We start from the raw sequence: 21,977 nt of genomic DNA, 5'->3' as shown, positions 1-21,977 counted from the left end.
AATATTGGTGAGAACATATGGTGACCATAGAAAATTTATAATCATTCTCATGTATTTTATCTCTGCCTTTCAGCATCACAGCTCTATCCATGTTCACACACCTTATTCACACACGTTATCCACACCTCACCAATAACTTTATCCAAATCACCAGGAAGGTATCCTTTATTAACGAATTAATTTTTTTAAGGAAGAAGTTTGTTTCTAAAAATCCTTTTTCATAGTACAATTTCGCCTCAAGCGAATATACTGACTCTTAGGTACTGATTTTAGCCATGTGGGGTGAGGGCAACTACCCTGCCCCATATACCCATTGCTATCAGTACTTTTCAAGTAGGTAGAAATGTTAAAAGTATTCTCTCTAATCTTAAAGTTTAAAACTAGAAAGTGGATATTAGTCTGGCTGGCCTCATATTGCAGAGAAATGCCCAAAGTATTATCGTTAAGGTGTTCCATGAATACTGCCAATGACGTCATATCACCATCCCATAGGAGGAGGACGTTGTCTATATATCTACCCCAGAAAACAAATTCTGGTCTCCTAAGGGTATTGATGGTGTCCTCCTCACCTTTAGCCATAAACAGGTTTGTCATGCTCGGTGCAAACTTTGCACCCATTGTGACCCCTCTATTCTGAAGATAGACGGATCCTCTGAAACAGAAGTAATTATTAGACATGGTGAACCTGAGTAGGCTTAACACAAATTTTCTTTGGGGAGAGAGTAAATCACCATCTCTCCTCAAATACATATCTACTGCCTCAAACCCATCGTTAAGTGATATTATGGTTTATAGAGAGAAGCCACATCGGCAGTAGCCATAATGTGACTCTCTTTCCACTCCATGGCCTCCAATGTTTGAATGACCTGTGTGGAACCTTTAATGAAAGATGGAGTCTGTGAGACTAATGGCTGTAAAAAGCCATTTATAAATTTGCCTATCCTTGAAGTGACAGAGTCCAGCCCACTGATGATAGGTCTTCCCGGTGGTTTAACTGGGTCTTTGTGCACTTTGGGTAAAAAGTATATAACTGAAATCCTCGGTGCCGAAGGAACCAGATATACCTTCTCTTTCTTAGTGAGCAGATTATCTTTAAACCCTACATCTATAAGTTTCGTCAGTTCCTTTTTATAATTAAAGGTGGGGTAATTGTGGAGTGGCTTATAGGTGTCTCTATCAGAAAGGATCTTATTCATTTCTTCCACATAAGCTGTTTTATCCATTATCACAATTCCACCACCTTTATCTGACGGGCGGATAATATCCTTCCTATTTTCCAAGGATTTCAAACCTTCACAAAATCTAAAATTATTTCCTATTAAGTGCACTTGGGTTATGCAGCAGGACAATGATCCAAAACACAACAGCAAGTCCACCTCCAAATGGTTCAAACAGCATCACAGCTCTATCCATGTTCACACACCTTATTCACACACGTTATCCACACCTCACCAATAACTTTATCCAAATCACCAGGAAGGTATCCTTTATTAACGAATTACCGTATTTATCGGCATACAACACGCACTTTTTTCCTCTTAAAATCAGGGGAAAATCGTGGGTGCGTGTTATACGCCGATCCCCGCTAATTGTGATCTATCGGCGGCAATCGCCGCCGACATTCACATAGCGTATAGTTATAAATATGGCGCCGTGGAGTTCGGAGGGACTCGGCGGAGCTGAACGAGCGCTGCCGAAATCACAGTGACTGGGCGGAGCCGAGATACACATAGTCGAGTGTTCTCGGCTCTTTCCAGCGCCGCTCACAGTCACACCCAGTCCCGCCATTGGACCTGTGTTATGTCCATCATAGGGCGGGACTGCGTGGGACTGTGAGCGGCGCCGGAAAGAGCCGAGTACACTCGACTATGTGTATCTTGGCGGCGTTCGTTCAGCTCCGCCGAGTCCCTCCGAACTCCACGGCGCCATATTTAAAACTACATGCTATGTGTATGTCGGCGGCGATCTGTCCAAGCATGGACACTGGGGGCAAGGCTGCACTGACCACTTTGGCAAGGCTGCACTGACCACTGGGGCAAGGCTGCACTAACCACTGGGGCAAGGCTGCACTAACCACTGGGGCAAAGCTGCACTGACAAGGCTGCACTGACAAGGCTGCACTGGGGCAAAGCTGCACTGACAAGGCTGCACTGAGGCAAAGCTGCACTGGGGCAAAGCTGCACTGACAAGGCTGCAATGGACACTGGGGCAAGGCTGCACTGACACTGAAAAGGCTGCAATGACACTAACAAGGCTGCAGATGGACACGATAAGGCTGCAATGATGGGCATTTTAATGTAAGTTTTTTTTCCTTAAACTTCCCTCCTAAAAGTTTTTTTCCTTAAAACTCTCTCTTAAACTTGGGGTGCGTGTTATACGCCGATAAATACGGTAATTTTTTTTAAGGAAGAAGTTTATTTCTTAAAAATCCTTTTTCATAGTACAGTTTCACCTCAAGCGAATATACTGACTCTTAGGTACTGATTTTAGCCATGTGGGGTGATGGCAACTACCCTGCCCCATATACCCATTGCTATCAGTACTTTTCAAGTAGGTAGAAATGTTAAAAGTATTCTCTCTAATCTTGATGTTTAAAACTAGCAAGTGGATATTAGTCTGACTGGCCTCATATTGCAGAGAAATGCCCAAAGTATTATCGTTCAGGTGTTCCATGAATACAGCCAATGACGTCATATCGCCATCCCATAGGAGGACGTCGTCTATATATCTATATATATGTCTATATATCTACCCCAGAAAACAAATTCTAATCTCCTAAGGGCATAGATGGCGTCCTCCTCCCATTAAGCCATAAACAGGTTTGTCATGCTCGGTGCAAACTTTGCACCCATTGCGACCCCTCTATTCTGAAGCTAGACGGATCCTCTGAAACAGAAGTAATTATTAGACATGGTGAACCTGAGTAGGCTTAACACAAATTTTCTTTGGGGAGAGAGTAAATCACCATCTCTCCTCAAATACATATCTACTGCCTCAAACCCATCGTTATGTGATATTATGGTTTAGAGAGAAGCCACATCGGCAGTAGCCATAATGTAACTCTCTTTCCACTCCATGGCCAAATATGCAAAAAAATACAAAATCAGAAAGGGGGCAAAGTCTTTTTCACACAATTGTATAGTAATTATAGATTTTTGTTGGTTTGATATATAAACACAATTATTGATAATATCTGCGTATGTGGTTTTGTTTTCATAGAGGACATTACAAGGAAGCAGACAAAAGAAACAATTTCATAATAAATAGATTAAGGGGCCAATAAATAAGATGAATATTGTTTAGTGTCACAGGACACGATCCCCTTTATTATAACTAACACTAACCCCCCAACAACAGCCTAAGACCAGTGTTGATGAGCAGTGGGCTTTTGACTTAAGTTTGAGATGCTTCTGAAGTCATTCTTTGCAGGGACATTTGACCTGCTTCTAAGTGCTTTAGCACGCCCCAAGGCTTGAAGACTATGGAGATAACCTAACTTACTTCATGGCAGTAGCCTCCTCCAGAGTTCACAATCCGTCCCCTCTCACTTTTCAGCATGATGTGACCTTGGAGTAGGAGGATTTGTACAGATTACATAGTAACATAACATAGTTGGCAAGGTTGAATAAAGACATCAGTCCATCCAGTTCAACCTGTGTAGGTGTGTGTGTGTAGAACAATCATTTCCCATATCCCTTTAAATTGTTTACATTAAGATGCATGTCCAAGAGTCTTTTAAAACTATCCATACTTCCTGCCGACACCACAGATTATGGAAGAGAGTTCCACATCCTTACTGCCCTGACAGTGAAAAACCCCCTACGCAGTTTACTTTATGAGAACCAGGTAAGGTGGGTTCGAGGTAGTTTAAATAAGGGTCCACCTGTCCTTTAAAGAAAATGTACAACAAGAGAACTATAAAGGGTGCCATTGCTGTCCTGAAAATCCATGTTGCCAGGCTATCATTGGTCCTAATACTTCTCAGTGACTGACCTGAGAACAAACATGCATCAACTTACGTAAGAGTGAAGTCAGAACTCACAATTTACACATTCATTCTGAGTCAATGATTTAGAAAGTACCAAAACCAATGAACTAGAATGACAAACTGACAAATATTTTTAGAAGGAAAAAAACAACAGGCTCAGTAGTACAAATTCGGTTATTCGGTTAAAGGTATAAAAAGAAAAAAAAAAGAAAAGAAAGTTAGATTTGGCCATTCTTTGAATACATGTATACATTATGTTTTAAAATCACCCAGCAGAACAGCATAATATATCAAAGTCATTTTATTAATCTGTACAACAATCACCTCTTCATAAGCTAGAAATCATTCATGCAGAAAATAATTGGAAAGCATTTGTATATCAATATAACCTGTTTTTAATAGCAAAGAAATAATTCAAGCACAGTGCAAAGTAAAATCCATTGACCTTAGCATCCACATATTTTGATAAAAAACAGAATGTGTTATCTTTAGTGTAATAATTGTAACAATATTGCCACCATATGCCATGTTCAAATATATTGCTGCTTATTTAGGAAACTAAAGGGAATAAAACTGGCCATACACTGGTAGAATTTAGCCTAAAAATTTTTTTAAAACATTTGTTCGATTTTGTAAGGCTCAGGATGGAAAATTTTTGTTTGTTACTTATCTGTAAAAAATGAAATCCTAACTATTAAAGTACAAGTAAATTCCCTTTGTTGTTTTGTACATACAGGTAAGCATATAACAAGGCTTACCTGTAGGTACAGTAAATATCTCCTAAATGTGCACGGTTTAGGAGATATTTACATATGAAGCAGCCAGTGACATCACCGGCACTGTGCCCTCAATGGATGGCATGCCATTCATTGAGAGAGCTGTGCCGTGACCTTGACTCCCGCGCATGTGACGTCATCGCAACTCGCCCATTTAAACGGCCAGAGCCTGCGGACCCGAAAGGACGAGCTAGTAAGGATGGATTCCTTGTCAGCGGTGACAGGGCGCCACTGGAGGGATCCGTTTCACAGGTAAGTCTGTCAAAATGTGCTAGTATGCAGTTTTTTTAAAAAGTGGTTTACTACAACTTTAATGTGATTCGCAGTCAGGAAAAATCATTTAAGTTCTATACATTGCTATGGCAACTAAATGAAAAATTTCACCTTTAAATTAAAATTTAAAAGATGTCAAACTATTTTTCATGAACAGTTGTTTGAAAAGCTAACAGTGTATGGCCAGTTTAAAGCCTAAGTTTAGCCTGAAACTAAAGGATATAACCGTTAGTATGATGTGTCCCTTATCCTAATTCATCAGCTTTTAGCAGAAATCTTTATCTTTCCTACCACAAACCCCCCACCCCTCCCCGCTGCCGTAACTTCCCATGCAAGTGGGGATTAATACAGCTAAAGGTCTGTCAGGCGCTCTCATCAAGAGAACTTGACTATGTCTGCCTTTCCTGCACTATCCGCCATTTTTAGAAGCCATACTATAGCTTCTATGAATGACACAGGATCTTTGAACTGGGGATGAGCAGATTATTAAAAGCCCCTCCCCTTCATTCATGAGGGAGTTGGAAGACAAATGATTTCTACTGAAAGCAGAAGAATCTGGACAAAGGACACATCATACTAATGGCAAGTTACGTCCCTTGTGCTGATTTTTGTGTTTTTAGTTTTAGCTAAACTCAGACTAAGTCCTCATTACCAACAGCACCCACTCATCATCCAGCTCACATTTAATTCTAACTTTCAGCAGAATAATTTCAGTTGTATTCTGTTTTGTTGTCACAGCCCCACTTTGTAAAATAGGAAGGCAATTGGTTTCCCTGCTGGCTGGAAGAAACTGCTGGGAGGTGCTAATTGATATCTAGGGAACCTTAGTGTGACCAAGCCCAAGGCCGACCATAGGTTAGAATCTCGGCCGGTTCAGCAGGAACTGGCCAAGATTCGAACAGTTAATGGGCAGGCTGAATGTATCAAGTTGATCGACCAATCAACTTGGGTACAACCAGCCTGCTGGATTCTCTTACAATTATCGCTAGTGGCTTGCTATAGCCATTAGCGATAATCACTGTCTTCTCCCATGGGGACAGCTTTTGGGTGCTGCCACCCTAATTTGCCTCTAATTTGCCTGGTGGAGGAGGCACCAGAGCTGTGGCACCAGAGGGGGGAGGAGTCAGTTAAGCAGAGGTTCTACTTTTGGGTGGAACTCCACTGTAAAAGGTTGGCTCAGGTGACCCAGTATGCTTATGCTGATGTAGACAGGAAGGGGCGAAAGTAAGTAGAGCAGCAGACATCACGTATCCCACTGGGCAACAATAGATGCTGCAACAAGTTTTCTAAGATACCCGATCAATGTTCCCTGTCAGCTGGTGATTGTCTGTCACTACAGACATGAGATCACAACCCAATCAAAGACAAAAACATATAGCTTAGGCAATAGTGGCTTCATGTCTAACTCACACAATGGACACTCCTTTTGCTTTTTCAAATCTTGCACAAAATAGATACTGTATTCTTGATATCAATGATATGTGTGTGTTTGTGTGTGTGTATATAATGTATAGTAAATATAATTAAATTTGTTCTTGTATATGAAGTATTGAGAGAGACAGTGTTTGAACTGGCAGGAGCCTGTACAGCCAAAACTGGGAAGTTTGTTACCCAGGAGGCTGAGTAAATGACTGACATTAAGCAGTGAGTCAGTGCAGGACAGACTCGGGGACTACACAATCCAGGTGCCAGGAGGCTGAAGATATTTGTGTTAGGGGAATGGAATGCTGAAAATCCCCTGCAAGGGTAACCTTTAGTGTGACTTTTTAACTTTACCTATGTAACAGAGCAGGCAAAAATGTGGCTGGACTGAAGTTTGTGAAAAGCATTTCACTTGAGCTGAACCCTCATTATATACTGTATAGCTCTACAATCATCGGTGGCAGCATTTCTTTAAAAAATATTTAACACAAAAAAATTATATATTACAAGATAATGTCTACTTTAGAATTTTAATTTATTTTTTACAATAAATGAGCGGTACACACTGTGAGGCTTTTCTTGTTTCTATGAGTTTATATATCCTCGGATGACTCTGACTATTCATATGGGATAGTAAGAGGACCTCTGGAGCAAGTCTTAGAATCTGCTGAGCTGAGGAGGATCTTTGTGGAAAGAGTGCAATATTAAGCTGTTATTGACCTTACCATATTAGTAAGGTCCACGGTATCAGTGTAGGGCTCTTGAAGTTTTGTATATTGGACTTCATATGCACACTGTATTTATTATGTATTATAGCTCAATTTAATTTGCACAATGACACTTGTTATGTATTGTATATTTATTTTGTGTTATTACATATTTTTTAAAAGAGAGCTCAGATGACTGTAGTTTTTTTTAACGTTATATTTTAATGATTTCACAGGGGTGTCTATCTACTTTTTGTATACTCCGCTGAGGTTATTTAACCATTTTTTATTTTGGTGATTTAAGTTAGTAGCGTGGGGATATATATATATATATATATATATATATATATATATATATATATATATATATACACACACACACACACACACACACACACACGTATATATGTACACACACACACACACACACTGAACCTGTAGTCTTGTCAATTTGTAGAACCCCAACAAGTATGTTCAGATCTTGTTTTCCTACAGCTTCCTGTGCCTGGATGTAAGTCGGGTTGAACAAATAAATGCAGCCTTAAGGAGTAATTCAGAAAGGGGCATTATTCTGGATTCTGTATAGCTGCAGAGTGTGTTCTATGAATGGAAATGTTAGTTAAAATGTTAAAAAGATAAGATATTGGTTTGCTAGAGGGAAATTACCAATGTTTTTTCATATGTAAAATTATATTTAACAACAACTTCACTTGGCCAATAAATGGAATACAAAATCAATAACAGTAGTGTACACACAATTCCAGGTAGTATTAAGATGTCAGTGGGTCCAGGACAAAGATCACAGTAGTGAGTCCCTTATCATGTTTTCTCTGGTGAGTAAAACATATTTTTACCAATTAGGCTACCGTTAACATCACACTGGATCTTGCTAAAGGCACCATGCATGGGGGTGCTTGTATTACTTCCCTGATATACGCCAAGCATGCTATGGTGTTGTGATTAATGGCACATTACAATTAAGTCAAACCCCCCAGCTGCCGTAACCTTCCGCTAAGGGCAGCTAAAGGGCTGTCAGAAGCTCTCATCAAGAGAGCTTCACTATGTCTGCCTTTCCTGCACGATTTGCCATTCATAGAAGCCATACTATAGCTTCTATGAATGACACAGGATCTCTGAATGGGGGATGGGCAGAATTATTAAAAGCTCCACTCCCTTCGTTCATGGAGGAGTTGGAAGACAGATGAAGATTTCTACTGAAAGCAGAAGAATCCGGACAAGGGACATGTCATACTAACTGCAAGTTACGTCCCTTGTGCTGACTTTTGTGTTTTTAGTTTTAGCTAAACTCAGGCTAAGTCCTCGTTTCCAACAGCATTCACTCATCATTCTGCTTACATTTAATTCTAACTTGCAGCAGAAGAAATACAGTTGTATTCCGATTTGCTGTTACAAGCAAAACAAGTTAAGCTTAGTACACACGGACCGAATGTCGGGCAGCATTGGCCGGTTCAACAGAAACCGCTCAACATTCGGTCTGTGTGTACTACAGCCGATCAGGTTCTGTCGAAGGGACATAACTGAAAAAGGTCTGAGGTCTGCCAACCGGCTCCCTATCAGCACTCCCAGCCATTGGCTGAGAGCGCTGACTGGAGTGTTCTGGTGGGGGGCCCGTCCCCTGTCAGAACACAATATAACAGCAGGGGAGATCGCTGTACTAACAAACATCAGATTGTTAGTACAGCGGCTCCGACCTGAGCTGTCAGTTTTTTTCAACCCTCTGTGTTGAACGAAAAAAAAAAACTAGTAGTTCGTACATGGCTTTAGTTAGCCCCACTTTGTAATATGGGAAGGCAAATGGTTTCGCTGCTGGCTGGAAGAAAATGCTGGGAGTAGCTGATTGATATCTAGGGAACCTCATTAACATAACACTGTATCTTGCTAAAGGCTACATGTATGGGGGTGCTTGCATTACCTCCCTGATATACGCCAAGCATGCTTGGCATTTAAGACTGGTGTTGAGATTAATGGACAATTACAACTGAATCAACAATCCCTCATTTAAAGTACACCCACACACCTGGCTATTTGTTAAGTGCAATTCTTTACCAATATGTTATAACTCTTTTAACACAAATTACTTTCATCTTTATCCCTGGGACTGTAATAGTCTGATATATGTACACTTCTTTAAATTAAATAATGGTGAATCAGACTTTAATTTGCGTATTTCAGTAAAAGAAATATAAAAAGATGAACCTACTTATGAAGGCCATAGGTCTCTATGAATAATCACTGGTCTGCATAAAGGGAAAACAGGTTTCATAAACATCAATGAATGAAACAGCAAAAAATTTTTATATCTAACTCCACGTCATCTCTTTTTTGGCAGAAACCAAACAAACTGCTTCATAGACTACAATGATGTCAAACCTAGAATATCTATTCCTCTTCAATTTATTATCATAAATAACAATATGATCAGTTGTATGAAAAGTTACTATTTAAATATTTGAACACTATGGGTTGAAGGTAAATATAAACAATATCCATCAAAATAATTAGATATTTCAGTTATCCCTTTAGTAGTCGATGAAAGATTGAACCATAATATCCTGGAATGAATCTTGGACATAGCAATTTATCTAAAAGACACTCAACATGTCAATTTTTTATTAAAAAGGGATTAAATAATAATTTTTAAATGTGAAATCTGAAGAGGACAGTGCTTGTCAAATATGCACATACAAAAACATTTATATTGATGTGACACACAACTAGAACTAATGCCACGTACACACGACCGGACTTTACGGCATACTTGGTCCGGCGGACTGGAGTCCGTCGGACAATTCGATTGTGTGTGGGCTCCAGCAGACTTTTTTTTCCCAAAAGTTCGACGGACCTAGAAATGAAACATGTTTCAAATCTTTCTGACGAACTCAAGTCCGGTCGAAAAGTCTGCTCGTCTGTATGCTATTCCAACGGACAAAAACCGACGCTAGGGCAGCTATTGGCTACTGGCTATGAACTTCCTTGTTTTAGTCCGGCCGTACGTCATCACGTATGAATCCGTCAGACTTTGGTTGATCATATGTAGGCAAGTCCGTTCATTCGGAAAGTCCGTCGTAAAGTCAGTCGAAAAGTCCGCCGGACAAAGTCTGCCGTAAAGTCCGCTCGTGTGTACGCGGCATTAGAGTACTGTTAGCTGAACCGAGCACAATCTAAAAGGTCAGATTTGAAATCTGATGAACATGTTCAGCAGACTACAAATTTAATGCGCCACAATGCACGGTTACGCACTACTGTGTGCCGTGGTGCGCTGCATCTGGAAAAAGATAGTCCATATCCAGAATTTGCTGCATTGTGGTGTGCCCGTCCATTTAAAACGAACAGGCTGTGTTAATACAACGCAGGTTAACAGACCATATTGCAGCGTATACAGTTGTGCTCATAAGTTTACATACCCTGGCAGAATTTATGATTTCTTGGCCATTTTTCAGAGAATATGAATGATAACACAAAAACTTTTCTTTCACTCGTGGTTAGTGTTTGGCTGAAGCCATTTATTATCAGTCAACTGTGTTTACTCTTTTTAAATCATAATGACAACAGAAACTACCCAAATGACCCTGATTAAAAGTTTACATACCCTTGTGATTTTGGCCTGATAACATGCACACAAGTTGACACAAGGAGGTTTGAATGGCTATTAAAGGTAACCATCCTCACCTGTAATCTGTTTGTTTGTAATTAGTGTGTGTGTATAAAAGGTTATTGAGTTTCTGGACTCCTGACAGACCCTTGCATCTTTCATCCAGTGCTGCACTGACGTTTCTGGATTCTGAGTCATGGGGAAAGCAAAAGAATTGTCAAAGGATCTTCGGAAAAAGGTAGTTGAACTGTATAAAACAGGAACGGGATATAAAAAGATATCCAAGGAATTGAGAATGCCAATCAGCAGTGTTCAAACTCTAATCAAGAACTGGAAAATGAGGGGTTCTGTTGAAACCAAACCACGGTCAGGTAGACCAACTAAAATTTCAGCCACAACTGCCAAGAAAATTGTTCGGGATGCAAAGAAAAACACACAAATAACTTCAGGTGAAATACAGGACTCTCTGAAAACATGTGGTGTGGCTGTTCTAAGATACACAATAAGAAGGCACTTGAAGAAAGATGGGCTGCATGGTTGAGTCCCCAGAAGAAAGCCATTACTACACAAATGCGACAAAGTATCCCGCTTACCATACACCAAACAGCACAGAGACAAGCCTCAAACCTTCTCGCACAAAGTCATTTGGAGTGATGAGACCAAAATTTAGTTTTTTGGCCACAACCATAAACACTACATTTGGAGAGGAGTCAACAAGGCCTATGATAAAAGGAGGTACACCATTCCTACTGTGAAACACGGAGGTGGATCGCTGATGTTTTAGGGATGTGTGAGCTACAAAGGCACTGGAAATTTGGTCAAAATTGATGGCAAGATGAATGCAGTATGTTATCAAAAAATACTGGAGGAACATTTGAATTCATCAGCCAGGAAGCTGCGCATGGGACGTAGTTGGACATTCCAACATGACAATAATCCAAAACACAAGGCCAAGTCGACCTGTCATTGGCTACAGCAGAATAAAGTGAAGGTTCTGGAGTGGCCATCTCAGTCTCCTGACCTCAATATCATTGAGCCACTCAAATGATCACAAATGTGCAGTTCATGCAAGACAGCCCAAGAATTTACAGGAACTAGAGGCTTTTTGCCAAGGGGAATGGGCAGCTTTACCATCTGATAAGATAAAGAGCCTCATCCACAAGTACCACAAAAGACTTCAAGCTGTTATTGATGTTAAAGGGGGCAATACACTGTATTAGGAACTGGGGTATGTAAACTTTTGATCAGGGTCATTTGGGTAGTTTCTGTTGCCATTATTTATTTAAAAAGAGTAAACACAGTTGATTAACCATACGTGAAAGAAAAGTTTTTCTGTTAGCATATTCTCTGAAAAATGGCCAAGAAATCATAAATTCTGCCAGGGTATGTAAACTTATGTGCACAACTGTATATCTGAATAGGCCCTAAGGGGTGCTTAAGCACTCAGCTCTTCATTTCAAATATCATGGTTTGACAGTAATACTGGGTCATACCACTCATGAGTGATAATTTACCGTATATACTCGAGTATAAGTCGATCCGAGCATAAGTCGAGGCCCTAATTTACCACAAAAAAATGTGAAAAACGTATTGACCCGAGTATAAGACGAGGGTGAGAAATGCGACACCTGTACCTGTGTGCATGTGTCTGTGTGCATGTGTCTGTGTGCATCCTACCTGTGTCCTGTGCATCCTCTGTGTGCCGCTCTGCACCGATCAGCGTGTGCGGTGGCCATTCACTGTTCAAAAGCCGCGCCTCCATCTCGTCCATGATAGGCAGAAAACTCATTTTCCCAGCAGTCAGCGGTCAGCCTATCACGGACATTCTCTCATCCTCATACCACGGATGAGGAGCAGAGAATGTCCGTGATAGGCAGTCAGTGTACAGCCTATCACAGATGAGGAGGCGCGGCTTTTGAACAGTGAAAGGCTGCCGAGTGCTATGTAGCACACGCTGGCCGCCGTCTGCCTGCATGACACGTTGATCATGTAGGCAGACGGAGGTGACTCGAGTATATGTCGAGGGGGGCACTTTCAGCCCCAAAAAAGGGCCTGAAAATTTCAACTTATACTCGAGTATATACGGTACTTATGATGTGGAGTCTGGTGGACCAAGTCATCTGCCGATTTCTTCTATCCCTTGAAGATTTCAGTAGTAAGATCTCCTTACTGTGGATCCTAGCTCTGCTGTAGCCCACTTGGTCATCTCAATCCCATCTTACAACAAAAGTGCTTCTGTTCCTCCTGCTAAACTCTTCATAATATTAAATAAACATTTAGTAGGGACAGAGGTCCCTTACATAATTGCCCTGACAGGAGAGCAGACATGGGCACTCGTGCACAGAAATCTTGCCATCAGAGTCCCTGAGAGAAATAAGGAATCACTGTGTGATTTAAAGGAGAATTATGGGGTTAATAAAAAAACAAGAAATAAAAACAAATGTATGTACTCACTTCCATACTGCAGCATCTGTTTGACATTGCAGCTGTCCCAAGAGAGTTGACAGATCACAGGACCACTTACCTGTCACCTCTCAGTTTGTTTGCAGTGAAAAAACAGTGACTGTCAGTCACTTCACCCCATTTAACTCCTTCATCACTCACTGGAGCAACAGGCTGGGGGAAGAGGGTGTGGCTGGCTCCAACTCTCATCCACAAATTGAAAGGCATAGCAAACTGTCAATTAAAGTGGAAGTAAACCAGGGAAACTAACATCTTGGCTTCTGTTTGATCTTCAACTGCCATGATGCTGCACATGTGATCAGTTATGACACTAGCCATTAGATAGTGTGGCAGTTTGGTTAAGAGCACAACCAATGAGACAGTTACATTTCTGGCACATGCCGCAAATGTAACTGTTTTTTGAAACTGTTAAATCCATAGATTTACTTCCGCTTTAAGCAGCCAACTGATCTCAACAATATAGTCAGATGCCCTCTAAGTATATCCTGGAAATAGGTTTGGCTATAGTTCTCTTAGTCAAGACATAGATAATTTGATTTTCTTTCCTTCCACCAGATGTGGAAGGAAAGAAAATTGCTTGATTACCCCATCAACAGCTTAATTCCCCCATCTCCAGCAAGTATTTACTCACATAGTATGTCAGCAGCCTCTTGCTGGGGCAAAGCTGGCCACACCTGACTCTAATTTTGGCCAATTCCTGTAAACTGGTCAAATCTGAGCCATAGGTGACCCTGCCAACACCACCCAGCTTGATAAAATCAATGGAGCCGGGTGAAAAAAAAGTTGGTTGAACAGTAACTGAATTAGCTGAAGTCACTGTTTAGGTATTCTGACAACCACAGGTGCCAGCTGTCAGAATAAAATAGCAGGCAGTAGGAGATCTGTCCATCCATGCAGTTTAGCATGCATGGGGGTATCTACAGAAATCTTTTTTTCTGTATGGCCAGCTTTAGTTTTTCACTTTAAATTTATCCACAGGTTGGTTTTGATGATTCTGCTTAGACACATAGGAAACATTATTCAGTGGTGCCAAGGCCAAGGTGTTCCCTTAAGCCACCCACACACAAAAGACAGAGTCCTTTTCTAAAGCTGCAGTGATCTTACCTACTAAAAAATGGATCATCTGAAAAACAGACATGTATTTCTGGTGATATAAAGGTATTCTTATAGCACAGAAACAAACTGAGTTTATTTGTTCGGCTATCTTGGAGGCATTGGCCACCTCCATTATTCTCTCAGAGCTGGTTTTCCTAGAGTGTATGTAAACCCAAGAACAAAAATGCAATACAATGCAGATTACCAGTCTTTAGCTGTGGTAGCTGCATTTGTTTTAGACTTTTCTTATTATTTTCACCTGTGATCCTGCTAGTAAAATACTTCCTGTCCTAAGGTGATAACGCTCACTCACTGCACTATATGTTTTCAAGAGCAGGAAGGTCCTACTAGATCAGGAAGTGCGTTAGGATAGAATACCTTCCCATCCCTTCATCTCTAGAACACTGGGGGAGGTGTTCTGTAATTCAAATGGCACTCAGATAGGGCTGATAAGATGGTCTCAAATGTCATTGTTGGCTTAATACAGGAAGTTACGAACCCACTGGATTTCTGGGTATTTTTGCCAAAGGGATATACAAAATACTTTCAATGATAAATTTAACAGACCAAAGGGGAGAAGATAAGAGACATTAACTGCTAAAGTTTGCATACACTTTAAAGATGCTAAAACTATGTTCATCCTATGGTAAACTGCCAAAAAATCCCACTGCTGCACATCAATTTTTTTGGCAATATTCGTAAATAAATAGCCTGTTTCTTCAAACTGCTATCTAATGTCTGTGGGTAGCCTTACTGGGACCAGAGATGATCAAAAAATTCTGCTCTTCCCTGGATACAAACTAGATGGATGTGCATGGGATGGAGGGCTGAACACAGCTTTGGCCATGAGATCAGAACTGCTATCTCTTCCCAGTCCGCCGTGTCTCTTTGCCATTACTGATGGAGTTTGGTGCTCCAGGGAGTGAGTGGTTAGGCTGGCTACGTGTAATCCGTCCGCTTGATGGATGGGCAGTTGTTGGGGGTGGATGTACAGTACTGCTTTGGTTGTTGGTTCCATTACCATTGGGCAAATCAGAAGCTGAAAATGAGAGAAGATACATTCTAAGTTTTCAGGCATCTTTTCTTTCTTTATAATAAAATGAATTTGTGCTTTCCCCATGCAGATAAAACAGATGTACAATGCAATGCTTATATTTACCTTCCCTTTGCTTCCCATCACTGTGTTGATCTATGGTAGTGAGGAGAAAGAGCCCAGTGTAAGCTGTAAGTCATGAATTGAAAATTTCACAGGGCTGAGGACTCTTTCCAACCACATGTGACAAAGCTGGGTGCCTAAGCAGCCAATCACCAAGCACTAGCACTCTGATGTGGGAGGAAGAAAAGCGAGTCACATGATCCTCAATACCTGGAAGAACTGAGTATGTAACTTCACTTAGCTGGGCAAATGGAAAGGCAGAGAAGTGAAGAGAAGGAAAGAAAAAGTAGATGTGGGGGATTGCCATTAAAGTGAACCTGTTGCATTCCCTTTAAGGGCAAAGCTTAGGTTTATTTTAAGCTATATTTATAGTTGCATTTCTACTTATATTAAGTAAACATGTAGGTATTATGTTGGGATACATATATATATATCTATATATATATAGATATGTATATCTATATATATATAGATATATATATATATATATATATATATCTATATCTATATCTATCTATATAGATATATATATATCTATCTATAGATGTATATATATATATATATATATCTATCTATCTATCTGTAGATAGATAGATAGATAGATAGATAGATAGATAGATAGATAGATAGATAGATAGATAGATAGATAGATAGATAGATAGATCTATCTATATATATAGATCTATATCTATATATATAGATATAGATATATATATATAAATACTAAAGGTGCATGCACTTAAAAAGTTATTTTCACGATTACCTGCTGGAGCCGCACTGCTGGAGGAGCTGTGATTGGCTGTTCCTGGCAGACTGTCTGCTTGTGCCTGAAATTACAAAGTCAAATGTAAGTTAAAGGCCAACAGTAAGCCCTCATGACTACACATGAGAAATCTTGTACCCCTTGGAGGCTTTGATAATTTGTAAAAGTGTTAAAAAGGGAGTTCAGAATTGTCATAAGATCTGCTATCATTTTGACATTGAAACCTTGTGACTCCTAATAAAAGCCTAAATGCAGCCAAAATAAAATCCACAAAAATCAACACAAGTGACATAACCTACAGTTAGCAGGATGTGTCCCTTGTGCTGATGCCTCTTCTGTTAGATAAAATCCTCCTTTGCTGTTAGAAATCCCTCCCTGACTGCAGTTTCAGAGATTTGAACCGTGTGTGGGAAGACTGAATGTACCAAGTTCAAAAAACAAAGAAGGTGAAGGCGCAAACCCCTAGTGCATTATCAAAGGAATTTATTTATATGAAAAGCAACTAATGAAATGCATACTCACAAAGGTGCACAGGTATATAGCATGTACATAGAAGGATATCATGAAGTAAAAAATCCAAGTTTCTGCAACCTCACATGCACCTTTCCCTTCTTTGTTTTTTGTAGTTCCACATGGGACTACATGGAATTCATCACAACAGGAAATATCTTCCCTTAATTAGGATTCACAAGGTGACAAGGTGTCAAAATGACAGCACTCGCATTTACAGTTGCACACGTATGCGTGGTAGTTTTCAAAACATAAAGAGTGAGTGCAGGCGGTTACGCATGTATAGCCATGCACAGCGTATTCTGTAATGCATATCAATGGGAAAAATTACACTGCAGCTGTGGCTCCCAGGTACCACAACAGCCGCCATATTTAACTCTGTAAGACTGTATGCCCTAATGTAAGTCTGTGTGCAAGAGCCTTTTTTATGTGTCTAGAGTTTTGTGTTGTGTACAGCATGAATGAGTCATTTGTTTACATGTCTGAAGCCACTTGGAGCTGCATGCAAGCAGCCTGTGTAAGTGAACAGGTACGCAACGGCTGTACAGACACAATTGCATATCTGAGTTTAAAAGGTGTGCAGGGACAGGTGCTCAATGCCACCCCCCACCATGCAACAAATTCATGTACCTCTTTCTGACAAGCACAACAGAATTATAAAGATTCTGTGACACCTTTACTGAATTCCAAGGAATATGTAGTAAGACTGTACCATCTTTGAGCGCCACGTCATCAGGACAAACAAAACTCCTCTTTCGTCTTCACCTGACAGGTTAATGCAATACACATGTGGTTAGTGACTGATTCCCTTTTCTTTAGAGGTAAGAGAGCAGTTGGTTTCTATCTTAACAGAGATTTTTCTATAGCTTAGAAATTGCTCCCGATAGCAAAGACGTCTGACTGTCAGAAGCATTTGTCTTCTCTCTCCAGGGGGGACCTTTATGTGGTCTGATCTTTGGCCTATTGCCACAAGAGATTATGACACAGAATTTAATAACTGAGATAAGATGGGGCCTCACCACCAGAAACGATATACATGAGTTTTCTACTACTGCCAACAGAAGAGACATTCACCTGTTTGTTTTGGGATTGCTGTGCCACATACTCGGGGTTTGGTTCACTAAAATTAGGCGCTTCAGAATATACCATGCAAAATCTGCAAAAGAAAACTGACAATTAACACAAAAATGTATCAATAAAATCAAAAAACGATCAAACATTTGACAAGTTGAACTCCAGCCATATCTTAAGTCATGCACAATTGTGCCGGCTCTTCTCATGTACTGAAATTGCTAAAAACAGAGTTCCCCCCAACTTTACAAGAAGGTCTTAAACTAAAGACCACCCCCTCCACCCCTCGTTTTTGGATGTACAGTGGCCAATAATTAACGGATTAATTACAAACCGCGCTCCTTATAAAGTGCAAGTGCAGAATCACACTCTAATGTAAACCAAAACATGTATTATAGTGTATAAATAATAACAATAGTGATACTCATAGATAACTAACAACTGAGTGAAATCAACAAATAACCATACATTAAATATTGAAAATAAAAATTAAAAATTGAAAATTAAAAATAAACAAAACAGGTGAAAGCAACAGTTCAAATTCAAAATTAAATTCCAAAAAATTCAAAAATTGTGTGTTCAAAAAATGTTCAAATAGTGATGAAATCAAACTTCTGGATAAATCCTCCTGGGGGTCAGCAAGGCATCAAACAACAGTAATCCACCTCCATCACCGGCCACACAGCCTACTCACCAGATTGAAGTTACTCAATCTGGAGTCAAAAACGCTTCAAGAACAGCCAAAGAAGCTCGCGATCACAGCTCTGTTCAGGTGCTGGAACTCAGGTAGCTTAGGTGACACTGTAGCTGCTTGGATGCATGCGGACAAACTCCCGAATAGAGATGGGTCATTGAAGACCATTAGTGCCATGAACGGGGAGAAATTAAATGGAAAAATCCCATCGTGAAGTATGCCAGAAATTTATTGAACAGGCTAAAATCAAGCTAAAAACCGCATCACCCACATGTGGGTACGTATGGACAAATAAACAAACTATGTTGGGAACGGAAGTGGCATGTCACGTTCGGTACGTCCGACCGGTTTCGTCAGTGCGTTCGGACGTCATCAGGGATCGTACAAACGGGCACGCCGCCTCCTTAAATACACACATCTATCAGAGGCATCCAATCCGGTGACATCACGCCTCACAGAGGGATTAACCAAAATTGAAAAATAAGATTAAAAGAAACACTGCCATCTTGTGGCCAGTGAGCAGAATACAATTATAAAATTATTACGGCATCTGAACTGCCATCTTATGGGTAGATGCCAAATTGCACAACTGAATAAAGTGTCATTTTATGAATAAAGGTACATATTAAATTAGAAAAATATAAATAAATATAATGAAATATATGTAAAAAAATATATATAAAAATATTATAATAAAAAAAAAAAAAATTATAATAAAAAGTAATAGTGTTGGGTAATTTTAAAGTTGAAAGAAATATGAAGGGGAATGTAAAGAGATGAGACCAGAATGGATTGCCCCTTCACAATCTGTATGGATATAAATCAATAATTGGACAGATAACAATTTAGATCAATGTCGACGTTAATACCTGCCGGAGTGAGTGTATTCAATCGATAAATCCATTCGGTTTCGTTTTTTTATATTCTCTGAACCATATTTCCTCCTCTCCAATCAGCATGTCAATCCCAAAGAATTTAGCCAAGCTAGGATCCTGCCGATGGTGGATTCTAAAATGGTTAGAGAGACTGTGTTTAGGAAAACCATTTTTAATGTTTGTGAGGTGTTCATTGATACGTGTGCAGAGGTTTCTTTTAGTACGTCCGCATGGGCAAATGATGAGGTACGTAACAAAGGTAGATTTACAAGTGATAAATTTATCTATTTTGTAATCTTTACCCGTGCTGAAGGATGTGAAGTGTTCTACTTTTCTCATATTATCCTAGTTAATTTGTAGGCTTTACACTTCCTACAATAAAAGAACCCTTTGACATCCAAGAAAATGGGAGTTCTCCTGGGGAGGTTTAGTACATTCGGGGCTAGTTTATTTCGTAAATTTGGTGCACGCCGATAAATGAATCTAGGACGTTCTGGTAGGAAGCTAGACAAAGTCCTGTCTCCTAGCAAAACTGACCAGTGTTTTGAAAAAAAATTTCAACACTTTTATAGTCCCTATTGAAACTAGTCAGAAAAGGAACATAGTCCAGTTCACCTTTCTCTTTGATATTATCTTTCAGAAGTTGGTCCCTATCCATCCGTGAAATAAAAAACTGGGCGGCCCTGAGATCTTTTTCGCGGTACCCTTTTTCCTTGAATCTGTCAACCAATAAGTTGGATTGAGTCATGTAATCTGACATAGAATCACAATTACGTCTAATCCTTAGTAGTTGCCCCTTGGGTATCCCTTTGAGCCAGTTAGGGGGATGACAGCTGGCCGTGGGTATATAACTATTTCTATCGGCGCTCTTGAAATGGGTCTTTGTCTGAATTTTACCATTGCTCTTATATAGTTAAGTCAAGGAAACTAATCTCACTTGTACTCCAATTGCCTGTGAAACTAAGTCCATAGCAGTTGTGGTTGATGGTACTAAGGAACGTTTTCCAATGCCCCCACTGTACCATTCCACAGAATCACAATGTCATCAATATACCTTTTGTACAGGCAGATCTTGGGTGTGTGGGTTCCAAATATGCCATGATCTTCCCAAAGGCTCAGGAGTACGTTGGCCACACTGGGAGCATACTCCCATCGCGACTCCCTTGATCTACCTGTAACAAGACCCCTCATGCCAGAAATAGTTATTAGGCATAGCCAGCTCCAAGATCTCAATCAGAAACTCTTTCTGTTCAACCTTGAGGCTGGACTTAGAATCAAGGGCCCTTCTAGTTGTTCTCAGAACATCTTTCTGAACCAGGTTGGTATAAAGCGATTCAACATCAATTGTAACAATGATTGTGTCACCCTGAATCGGAATATCCTTAAGTTCAGGATGACACAACCATTGTTACGATTGATGTCGAATCGCTTTATACCAACCTGGTTCAGAGTTTCTGATTGAGATCTTGGAGCTGGCTATGTCTAATAACTATTTCTGGCATCAGGGGTCTTGTTACAGGCAGATCAAGGGAGTGGCCATGGGAGCCAAGTATGCTCCCAAGTGTGGCCAACATACTCCTGAGCCTTTGGGAAGATCATAGCATATTTGGAACCCACACACCTGAGATCTGCCTGTACAAAAGGTATATTGATGACATTGTGATTCTGTGGAATGGTACAGTGGGGGCATTGGAAACGTTCCTTAGTACCATCAACCACAACTGCTATGGACTTAGTTTCACAGGCAATTGGAGTACAAGTGAGATTTGTTTCCTTGACTTAACTCTATATAAGAACAATGGTAAAATTCAGACAAAGACCCATTTCAAGAGCACTGATAGAAATAGTTATATACCCACGGCCAGCTGTCATCACCCTAACTGGCTCAAAGGGATACCCAAGGGTCAACTACTAAGGATTAGACGTAATTGTGATTCTATGTCAGATTACATGTCTCAATCCAACTTATTGGTTAACAGATTCAAGGAAAAAGGGTACCGCAAAAAAGATCTCAGGGCCACCCAGTCTCTTATTTCATGGATGGATAGGGACCAACTTCTGAAAGATAATATCAAAAAGAAAGGTGAACTGGACTATGTTCCTTTTCTGACTAGTTTGAATAGGGACTATAAAAGTGTTGAAAATTTTTTTTCAAAACACTGGTCAGTTTTGCTAGGAGACAGGACTTTGTCTAGCTTCCTACCAGAACGTCCTAGATTCATTTATCGGCGTGCACCAAATTTACGAAATAAACTAGCCTCGAATGTACTAAACTCCCCCAGGAGAGCTCCCACTTTCTTGGATGTCAAAGGGTTCTTTTATTGTAGGAAGTGTAAAGCCTGCAAATTAACTAGGAACAATATGAGAAAAGTAGAACACTTCACATCCTTCAGCACGGGTAAAGATTACAAAATAGATACATTTATCACCTGTAAATCTACCTTTGTTAAGTACCTCATCATTTGCCCATGCGGGTTACAGTACGTCGGACGTACTAAAAGAAACCTCTGCACACGTATCAATGAACACCTCACAAACATTAAAAACGGTTTTCCCAAACACAGTCTCTCT

General features: G+C 40.1%; 1 protein-coding gene across 4 annotated transcripts in view; it reads right to left on the bottom strand.

The window, feature by feature from the left end:
* Nucleotides 1–4,271: 4,271 nt before the first annotated feature.
* Nucleotides 4,272–21,977, bottom strand: part of NABP2 (nucleic acid binding protein 2) — a 45,580-nt gene continuing 27,874 nt past the window's right edge. For 2 of the 4 annotated variants that reach the window (XM_073613990.1, XM_073613993.1), the window contains 4 exons: nucleotides 17,841–17,922; nucleotides 16,257–16,320; nucleotides 15,497–15,559; nucleotides 4,272–15,376 (listed from right to left, as the gene is read on the bottom strand). In XM_073613990.1, coding sequence (XP_073470091.1) covers nucleotides 15,198–15,376; nucleotides 15,497–15,559; nucleotides 16,257–16,320; nucleotides 17,841–17,922 — 388 coding nt within the window. In that variant the 3' untranslated portion in view covers nucleotides 4,272–15,197. The remainder of the gene's footprint in view (nucleotides 15,377–15,496; nucleotides 15,560–16,256; nucleotides 16,321–17,840; nucleotides 17,923–21,977) is intronic. The other 2 variants (XM_073613991.1, XM_073613992.1) reach the window with 2 other exon arrangements.

Source organism: Aquarana catesbeiana, linkage group LG02, assembly GCF_042186555.1.
Source record: "Aquarana catesbeiana isolate 2022-GZ linkage group LG02, ASM4218655v1, whole genome shotgun sequence".
Taxonomy (NCBI): domain Eukaryota; kingdom Metazoa; phylum Chordata; class Amphibia; order Anura; family Ranidae; genus Aquarana; species Aquarana catesbeiana.
This window is presented reverse-complemented; position numbering and strand designations above follow the sequence as displayed.